This window comes from Bombus vosnesenskii, unplaced genomic scaffold (assembly GCF_011952255.1).
Source record: "Bombus vosnesenskii isolate JDL3184/JDL3185 unplaced genomic scaffold, Bvos_JDL3184-5_v1.1 scf7180000016279, whole genome shotgun sequence".
NCBI lineage: Eukaryota > Metazoa > Arthropoda > Insecta > Hymenoptera > Apidae > Bombus > Bombus vosnesenskii.
In genome coordinates this window covers 1,586,321-1,597,051 of record NW_022884348.1, presented here as the reverse complement: position 1 = coordinate 1,597,051, position 10,731 = coordinate 1,586,321, and the positions used below count along the sequence as shown (strand labels likewise).

The following is a 10,731-nucleotide window of genomic DNA, read 5'->3' as shown; positions in this document are numbered from 1 at the left end:
TGTCATACAGATAAACATTCTTAAAAGTAAATCTAAGGAAATATGGACTATAAAGACGATTCTATCAAATGATAAAGGAATAAATGTATAGATAAAATTGATAGACATGCATCGTTATTGGTGGCGTTCGTTCCATGTGCTTGTCAGAACGGAGAGGGTCGTGCACTTGATATTGAATCGTTCGCGCGCGACCGTAAGTATTCGGGTTGGATCGGGGGTTATCGTTAGAATTCGACAGTGCTCGATGAGTTGCGGAGCGTAATCTGTACGGCCGCCGGAGCCCCCTTGCGATAAACAGTGGTGCCATCTAGCGGAACACCTCCCGTCTCTCTGTACTGTACGACTGCAATCGTTGCATGGAGTCAGTCGTTTCACGAATACCGCGGGTGGTTTGCGCGAAGGCTCGCCGCCGCCTTTAGCCGTTGCGCGACGGATCGTCCGTCGTTTCGCGGTCCGAGGTTCGTCCGCGTGTCTTCGACCACCTTTCCCGCCTGGATTCTTGTGCGGTTTTACTCGTCGATTTGAGTGACAATCGCGAGCGATGTAATCGTGCCCTGACGTCACACGGCTAATCAAGTGCACACACGAACGCAACACAGGCGCGCGCGCGCCTGCTACTCGTATTCGTATACACGGATGGTCTACGTAGCTGCTCACGGTATACTACATACAACACGTATACAGCCGTGCACACGGCTAAACTGATAGAGAGAACGAAGGAAAGGGAAACAGTGTGCAAGATCGCAAAAGACAGAGGAGAAAGAACGGAAACTGAGAGATAAGAAAGAAAGGGAAATATATATATATATATATATATATATATGCGTATCTACATATATATGTATATGTTGCGTAGCAAGAGAACGGTATTAGAGAAAAGGGGTGAGGCGTAAGACGTATAGACGGAGGACAATTCACACTTGCATACGTCTATGTAGGCTTGTACGAGCCTTTCGCCTTTATAAAACATTATGCGTAGATATTACAGCGAAAAACACGAGACGGTAAGAAGCACGAAATTCTTTCTCCGGTTGATATATTGAAGCATCGATTTTTCTCGAACGACTTGTTTTTGTAACTCTCGCAAAGTATTTCGCGTTTTCGACACGTGCAAAACAAGGCTATGAAATAGAATAAAGAAGAATCAGACGAAAGAGCGAGAGAGAAGTGTCTACATCTCGTGGCGCCCCGTTGTGTTTTTCTACGGAAAACTGTGCTCGGAACCTGCGTGAACTTTCAGAGTGGAAGAAAACGTTTAGCAAACGGAAGAGAAAAATGTTTCTTTCAGAAAGGTAAACTGAAAGGGGAAGGAAAATTTCATTCGTACGTATATCATTTGATCTAATCAGTGAAACTCAGTGAGAAACCAAACGAAGAAGTTTGAACTCGAACGACAAACTTCAATGGACAAAACAAGTTTTATCCCAATCGAACCGGTCAGTGAGTGTAATATAATTTTTGTGTGTTATCTCTTGTTGAAGCCTTTTTTCTTGCTGTTATGTGAATTTTTATCATGAATATAGAAGTGTGTATGTGCGACACGATTGCGGGTGTACCTTGTTCGTGCAATAATAAGAAAGTGGGGTCTGTACGTTCCGTTTTTATTAACTTGTCGGACGGTCCACTGCTTTGAGAGTCAAGTTCGTCGCGCTTCGCTGTACGCGCCGTGTCTGGTGCGCACATATTTCCTCGCGCTTTCGGTTGCGCTCCGCGACAAGCTTTCTATTCCAAGTGAGATGAAATATATCCTCTCCGTCATATCGAGAACTATCGGTAAGGGTAATTGCGAATTACGCGGCAGTTACGTGCTTTACACTTGCATTTCTTTCGTAATTTCGTTGAACGTAATTTCGTTTCGCATTTCCTATCGTTATTAACTTTATAGCTTTTCAACCCTTTCATGGATGTAATCTATATTTTTATCAAAAACCAAAAATTTTAATCAAGAAAGTATATCAAATAGAACTTATATTTATTTCAGTAAACCAGTTTTGTGCGTTATCTCTTGCTGAAGCCATATTGGATATATGTTATTAAATCAAGGTTTAATAAAATTTAATTTTTATTTTCCACGATTGTCTACGGTCTACGTATATAATATATGTATGTGTGGTAATAGAAACGGAAATACATTTTTATATTGCCCTTACATATGACCCTATTTAATGGGGAAAATAGTTTTCATTGTTTATGAAAGGGTTAAATGTGATTTTCAAAGTTTCTGCTGCAGTAATTAGTCGCTGACAGAGACCAATATGATAAATTGGATATTTACGAACGAATTTTATTATAAATTTCAAATGCAAATAAGCTTCGCTTTAATCATTAATAAAGTTGTTTAAAATCACGAAATCATTAATAAATTATCATACTGTGAATATATCAAATAAAATGTTGCAAAAATTATTGTTTTAAGGAATATTAATTTATAGTCGAAGAAATTTTATATCAATTTTTTCGTTTAAACAAGAAAAGATGTACTTTGTCAGAAATGCATTTTCTCGCGTTTATCTCGAGCTGTCAGGTCGGTTGATGAATCTTAGAAAACATTCCAAAGAACTCCAGCGAAAAAGTAGTGCCCGTGGGTAGAGAACGTAAGCGTCGACGACAATATCGATCAACTTTTCCTAAACGTGCCTCGGTCTACATATGTTTGGAAGCAGAATGGGGTGTGGACATGCGCATATACAGACCATTGTATTAGTAGTGCGTTGTCAAGTGCGCCATGTGATGCGTGAGATTGTGATGCAGTAACAAGTATTCTTCGTTTCACAAAAAAATATGTTTTAATTAAAATTATTATGTAGACCGAATGTGTTTACTATTTAACGACAATAGATTCGTACAACATATAATTATAAAAAAAAATGAACTGTATATTTATCAAATATCGTAGTACATATCTCGTTCATACCTATTAATTGATAATTACAAAATTACCATTCTTTGTTATATATCGTAATTATAATATTTCGGGGATCTATAAACGACCTAAATTATCTTAATTATTTTGAAATGAATGTGATAATGATAAATGAGTAGTTTATGGAGGTACTGCGGCGTTAGAGTTTCACAAGTACTATATTTATGTTTTATTGCATCGGTTTCACTTTCTGCTTTGCTTGTACCACTTACTTGACGCAAAGGATCTTGGGTAAAATTTGCATCGAAACATGGCATCAAAAGTCTCTTTATTTTCTTTTAAAATATCTTAGCTAATTTTCTTTGGTAATGACGCAGTTTAGTGACTTTTCTCTATTTTGACTACTTGATTCCAGTCTTTTCTTTTTTGTCAGAAAGTAAGGAGAAATTTAAAAGTTTCAAGCTCTCCTAATAAAATAGTAAAAAGTATACTAGTTTCTTGAACTCTCACGATTGAGATTTCTGGTTTTAGCGATAAAATGGAGCTTTCAAAGAAAAGAGTCAAGAAATCAAAAACTCACTAAACTGACTGGTTATCTTTCCTTCTTCTTACATTTATTATTTATAACGAAGCAAATTGTTCGATCCACTTTTTTCAACCATTATTCTTCTCCATTGACAGGATTGGCAAAGATTACGAAGATCTGTAAAAGCTGCAGTGCGAGGAAACCTCATCGAGGAGGATGAAAGAATCTTTGACAGCTCGATCACGACAAGACGATTCCTAAAAGAAATAATTATTCTCAGGCGTTCGCACCTGAAATATTCTCTCGTTGGTGTCTTTGTGAGAATTGCTTATTGAATATTTATAGGAGATTGCTCGCATAGGAAAGCAGACAGAGAACCGTTCCTGGCCAGTGATAACAGTCGAGTTCGAGAAACAGGAACGTCTAAGTTTTCTATTCTTCGTCGATAGATCACGCATACGATAATACGCGGTTAATGATGGAAGGAAAACCTGCGAATATCTCGACGTGCACGTGAGCGAGCGAGAAAGTCGACGTGTCGAAAAGTGAAGTCGATATTCGAGGGCGAAAAGGAAACGATGTGACGGCGCTGCTCGGTCGATAAGGAGAGTCATATCGTGTAAAGTGCCAAGAAGACCAGAGAAAAAGAAAGTGTACTTAATATCAGTTATTTTTGTTTTACGTTCGCGACAGTGATCTTGTGTTATTGGTGACGTGACAAGATTCTTGGGTGAAAGAGACGCCGAATGTCGGTAAACGAAGAGGAAGCGCACGATAGGACGATGCGATTAAGAACGCACGTTCGGCCAGTGAGTTTCGGTCGAGGAAAGGAAACTATTCGTCTTCGTTGATTTTTCGTTGTTCTCATCAACACGGGACGAAACGACAAGTGACCGAGAGTGAAACGAATTATTACGCTTCTTCGTTCGTTGTCTTTACGGACTCGCGAGCCACTAGGTACTCGATTCGTGGTTTCGGACTCGACGGAGGAGAAGCGGCAATTTTCTCCGCGAAAACGAGATAAAAAAAAGAAAGGATTCCACGAATTTGACAAATTGGAAAAGTGTTGGTGGTGATTAATAGTGGTGCGTTCGTTGATTGTTGGTGGTGATATCCGCGTTATTGGTTGTGCGAGGGTGTGGTGAAAAAAAAAAAAAAACGGGGTGGTGTGGTGGTGGCACATCGTGTAAAAAGAGAACACTCGACTGTGACTCTTAACTCATTACCACGGATCTCCCCCGGCAGTTTGACGCCACAGCCATCCTCGATGAGAGGAGGCACATGTCCATTGCTGCCGCTGAAAATGCAGGGTAAGTCCTTTTACCATTTCTTTCCTTTTCGTCTTTCTCTTTCTTTTTATTTTAATCTTACGTCGTTTATCCAACGAACGGGAAACTTGTTCTCGCTCAACGTTCAATTTACGTTATGCGGTATTGTTTATTTATTTAGGCGATTCAGAGATCACCGTTTTGTTATCTCGATACCGTCGCTGCAGCGTGTCTCGCGCATATACAGGATCTGCACATGTTGCATATATTGGTCTCAGTTAAGATATACAGTAAATGGAACTGTTACTGTAGTTGCTTAGCGCAATTAACCTCTTAAGCGAAGAATTACGCGGACGAAAGTTTTATACACGTTTCCTCTCTATATCTCTATGTTCTCTAGTGTCTCTATGTTGACGTTTTCTGTTTATTTTGAAACTTTTTACATTCCCCCGTATTTTGTAATTGTATTATTTTTTATTTAATTGGTTAATTATTTTAACTATATATATATATATATATATATATATAAGTACTAAAAAGTAAGATTTTTATATCGATACCGGTTACACTAAAAATTTTGATAGGCTTTTTTTTTTATTATTTTTCGGCTGAAAGCTTTAATAGGCAAATATATTCTCTTTTAAAAAATGAAAAGTTTCTTCTTTTATCGAAAGATGATTATTCATTTATTCTGTCCTTTTATCGTATTGTGTCTAATTGAATTTTAGATAACATAATAGACGTAGACGAAAGATAGCCGATAGCTGGTGTTCAATATGGGTCATTTAACGAGAAGTATACTTGCAATGTTTTAGTTGTGTTAGGACGATATCTAGCGGGATTGGGTTAACAGAGAGGGCAAGAGGGTTTCTCAGGTCATAAGGGTCTCACATAGAATCCGATCGCAAAATAAAAATGGTTTACGCATTCCTTACATGTGTCGCTTAAAACTAATGAACAGTCCCAAACGATATTCAGCTGGCCCATTTGGTCCGAAGTTGTACATCTGAATAAATAAAAAAAAAAAAAAGAAAAAACAATATGAAATAATATTTTTATTGCGTCACGTTGAGCATCTATCTTATTGTATAGGATGCAATAGACTAAACAGTCTAAAGACAAAGATTTTCCTTGTTTGTTATTTACAGAGTATTCTACAATATATATTTTTATAATTAAATAATTAAGAACAATTAATCTTATATTCTATATAATGTTAAAAACTGTTGATAACGACGAAGCCACTGTAGAAATTTATAATTTGGTGTAGGCTTTCCCAGTTTAACTAGAAATAACATCGTTATTGCTTGGTTCTTGGCTGTCCTTTTGCATTGGAGGTGCTTTCGCGAGCATATATTAGTCGTCTAATATTCGACATAAACATATTCCTGTGTAATCCTTCAAATAGCTTCGTGTCCCCGTTCGCGTGCACGGAAATACACAAAATCTTCTCACGCAAAATGAGCGAAGAAGAAAGGGATGGTGTGTATCATCCGTCGTTATGTTTGAGTTAAAAAATTTAAGAGCTCTCTCTCTCTGCCTTTGATGGCTTGAATTGTGCCGACACCTGCTGCTCTTTTTTTCTTCTCTTTTTTTCCTCCTGTTTTCTTTCCCTTTCTCTCTCATTTTGTTTTCTTTAAAGGAAACCTTTTGCATCCAGCTTCTTCCAGTTTCTACTGAACCTATCTCGAGGCCCGTCTACCTGAGATACCTACTTCTTCTTGTTCTTGTTCTTGTTCTTCGTATCCCAAAAGGTCCCTGCCGTTATACACGCTTAGGTACACGCTGCCTAAAACTATCTCGCTGTTTGTCTGTTATTCCTCGTAGCTCTATCAATATTAACACTTTCGCTAGAGGCGCGACTAGCTCGTTTTCGTGTAATGGTAGGTTTTATATCGTAGGATCTTGTGGTATTTTTTGATAGTCTAGGATTTCGTAAATAGGCCTGCAAGTATTTTTTTTCTTCATCGTGAGCTGGATGCTCGATACTTGGTAAGTTTGATAATTCGATTTTGCTCGTTTGTGAAACAGGAAATTATAATAGTTTACAATTCTTTGTTTTTTTTTTTTCTGAAATTCAGTAACTGAAAATTGCTGCAATAAATTGATTTTTTGCCATCGGGTATAGGAGTATAGTAATAAAATGTAACAATATAGCGATTGATAAATAAGATAACATTTTAAATTATAGGTACATGGATATTTGCAACTTGTGTGTCGTGTCAAGTTATTTAATATTATACTCGATGTTTCTAACTTTCTTGCATTTAGGTTAGTGATAAATTAGTTATAAATACGATATTATAAAATATAAATTAACGAAGCAGGAGGTAAAATGTGATCCATTATCTCAAGTTGCTATTCTTAATTTTTATGTGACGAAACTTGCCCAGGCCTGTTTCATACTAGTAGAATTTCAAACTAAATTAAATTAATCGATCGTGACCAATTTAGGGATATTGAAATTCGATTGAAAACAAAATTTAACGTATAATCGTAAAATATGTATCTTCAAATACGTATACAGACTATAGTTTATTTTTATACGGTGAACGTATTGGTCGAACGATATAAGGAAGATGTTGCTCTTCGTAAAGATGAACACAGTTTATTCGGCAAATATCAATGGGAGAAAGACAAGTAGGTATCGCGGAAAATGTCGGTCAGTTGTTAGGTTAGAACTTGGTCATTTGAAATTCCAAACTTACGCTCGTATATACATACAATTGCTCGATTTCAGCGTTATAGATAGTTCCAAGGTAATAAACCAGTTCGTTCAACGTTATACATTTCATGACATAAGGAACGATTTTCCGGTTACATAGACGTGTAATACGGAGAAATAACTCGTAAGCGACGAATAATCGCTTATAAGACCGATATTCTCGTTGACGAATATACGAGTCACGGGGAAGAAGACTGTTGCTATCGTATGCAGTGGAAACGATAGTAACATTTTTAGACACTATTAAACAACTCGTTCGATAAGAAGTTGCGTAATGATGCATATTCCCTTGCTTTGTACTGGCAATCGATACACAGCACGCATATATACATACTTGCATAACAACCAATGGACTTAATTCGAAACAGATGACACGAAACTTGAATGTGTTCTCACGTAACAGAGCCGTTGAGGCTATTCTATTGTATCGAAAAGAAAGATTCACAATCTGAGTTTCGAACTCGGGTAATACCGATGAAAACGAGCTTTTCCTCCTTTTTCCCCTATTTCTTCCTTCATAAAATTGCGATAACTTTGTTATACACACACACACACATATGTATATATAAATAAATAAATATATATATATATATATCTGGTTCAGTGAACAACCACTGAGTACCCTTTATTCTATTGAGTTTGCTCGGGATTCGCGTTCTCGCAAACAACTTCTCGTTCGAAGACCAGTACAATGAAATACAGAGTGGGAAGAGATGAATTTTTGCGTCATTAAAATGTAGAACGGAGAGCTTCTGAGCTTACAGGAGCGAGGACGGAATGAATAAAACGAAGTAGTTATCAAGTTGCTTCTTAACGATATCTATCGTTCCGCGATACGATTTGAATACGATTTCCATAAGATTCTGCTGGCTTTTGTGTTTTAAACAAGGCGCGTACTATGATGTAAATATTAAGGGCCATAATTTCCGAGGAAACACGTTTTCGCGTTGTATAAGGACACTTTTAAGTAATACATAGCTCGTAATCGGCGTCCGACGATATGTTTTATTAGGTCGTAAATAAGACCTTAGAAACTCTTCTCTGTGCCATGCTGAAGTACACGGTACATTCGAAAATAACAGCCTCCAGAACGAATTCCTTGACTTGCTTTCAGGCTCGCCGAACGAAGGATAAACGACACGGCAGGCAACCTCACTCGCGTGTCTTCTACGTATCAATTCTCTCGTATTAAACGAGATGCAATAGCGTATCGAAAAACAAGACGTATCCACAGGTCGTCGCCGAGGAAATTGTAGAGGCACACGAAACATAAGATAGAAGGCGACAAGCGTGCGCCGCGTCTCTCCGTCCGACGGAGCTCGACTGATTCGCGCAGAATAAAGAGAGAAAGAGTCGCGTAGTGCCAGCCACACGTAGCAAAATAGAAACTTGGCTCTCTTTGGCGTAGGCGTATAGTTCGCGACTATATAACTGATTCGTCATCAACGACGACAGTGTATTTATCGCGAGGCATTACACTCTATGCGAGCGGGTCAGAGTAATTAAAACTACGTCGTTCATCAGCGGCACGGTCGTGTCCGAGCCGCGAGACTAGAGTCCGTCGGGTTAGAATAGAAGCGATAGTTAATCGCGTCATTGTTCGTCGCCCGTGTCACGATCATCGTTCGTACATGTATATCTGCCTACGTTCCGTCCGGCCGATGTAACTGTACGACGGAGCGCGGCGGAACGCGGAAACACAGCGAATGCGCTTCGCTAAACGCATCGATCGAGGTGACGATCGATAAGGTTAGATTCCTAGATACAAACTGGCGATAGCAGAGAATCAAAAGACCCCGGAGGAAGTGTAAAAAGGTCGAGAGGAGAGGGAGAGGATAGAAAAAAGCAGGCAAAATCGGCCCGATGTCCGTCGAATAGCGAGTAGCGTGTAGTAAGTCACGTGGTCGATTCCGAGCGCAGCCGAGAGGCGAGCCGAGTGGAACCGAGCCGCGCCGAACCGTGCCATGCCATGCCGTGCCGCGCCACGCCACTCTGCGCCAGCTCGGGATATAGATCCTCCGGTGTACGATGCGACGTTGCCAAGTCATTGCTGTTAAGCCGGCCGGCTGCTCGACCGGCCGACTCCGTTCGTTCGTCCGCTTGCTCGCCTCTATGCCTGCTTGGTTGCTTGCCTTTCTGTCTGTCTGTCCTGTCCATCCGTCCGCTACTTCGTTCGTTCATTCCTTCGTTCGTTCGCGTACGTCCAACCATTCGTCCGTCTCTACGGGAAAAATAGCGTTGCCTTGGCTTTCTTTACTTGCCTTGTCTGACTCACGCCCTGACCGCGTTTCCTTTCGCGAAAACACCTTTAATTTTCGATCGCTATGTCCAATGGTTTTTTCTCTCGCTTTCTCGCGGGACGAGGCACGTTGTCGTCCCATGCGTCCGCCGATGATGTAATTCCTTTGTTTCTGCTCGGTTCCATCCTTTCCTTTTATCGAAACTGTCCATACGCATCGATTCGATTATTTATCTAAAGCGCAAACTTTCTAATCCGTACTTACATCGATTATCGCATCTTTTTGAAAATAACGAAAACCATCGAACATGGCAAATTTTTCGATATCTTTATTTCCAATTTATCTTTCTCCGAACTTTTTTCGAACTTTTATCAATCTGTTTTGAAGAACGATTACAAGCGGAATACGTTAGAAACGGAAAAGGAAGATCTGGCAACGTATATTTTTCTAAGCGCAAGGCAAAAATAACACGGCGTAAAATGCACCGTTATGTATCCTGTATATATTTATTATGCGTAAACTTACACAACGCATCATTAGTACACGCAATCATTTGTTGCATAACGCATAATGAATTAGTAATCATTCCCAGAGGAAAGACATTTTACGCTATGTGTAATCTGTATAAATGGCAGGTACCGTTTTCTCGGATAACACGGTATCAATTAATTTTAGACTCGTGGAGGGTATCGCTGACCTCGGCTTCGGTACTTTGAATATTTTTACGTAATTTCGTCTTCGAATCTCATGGCCGGTATTTAGAACGCACCGTTATCACGAACAGTGCCTGTTTGTTTCTCGGAGTCCTTCTGGATTCCGATTTACGCAGCATTTTTCCTCGACGGTACCGCAAAGGATGCCAATTGTTCTGGCGGCAAATTTGTTTCAAACATGGTCGATCAGTTTAGGCGCGTATTTTGAAATTTTCTATATTTTAATTATATGTTTAATTTTTATCTTTGTATCATTGATTTTTTTCGTCACTGTCGCGTCGAAATTGTTGATAAAAAACACAAATGGAGTAATTACGTGAAAATAATGAATTACACGTAATTATACGTAATTTATCATTGAAAATCATTTGTTGATTCGAAATACGAGTAAAACGA

The 10,731-nt window shown here is 39.1% G+C and overlaps 1 protein-coding gene across 7 annotated transcripts in view; it reads left to right on the top strand.

The window, feature by feature from the left end:
• The first annotated feature begins 360 nt into the window (after positions 1 to 360).
• LOC117242793 (nuclear receptor coactivator 2-like) overlaps positions 361 to 10,731 on the top strand; it is a 127,065-nt gene continuing 116,694 nt past the window's right edge. For 6 of the 7 annotated variants that reach the window (XM_033509726.1, XM_033509722.1, XM_033509723.1 and 3 more), the window contains exons 1-2: positions 361 to 1,773; positions 3,545 to 4,699. In XM_033509726.1, coding sequence (XP_033365617.1) covers positions 4,671 to 4,699 — 29 coding nt within the window. In that variant the 5' untranslated portion in view covers positions 361 to 1,773; positions 3,545 to 4,670. The remainder of the gene's footprint in view (positions 1,774 to 3,544; positions 4,700 to 10,731) is intronic. The other variant, XM_033509720.1, reaches the window with a different exon arrangement.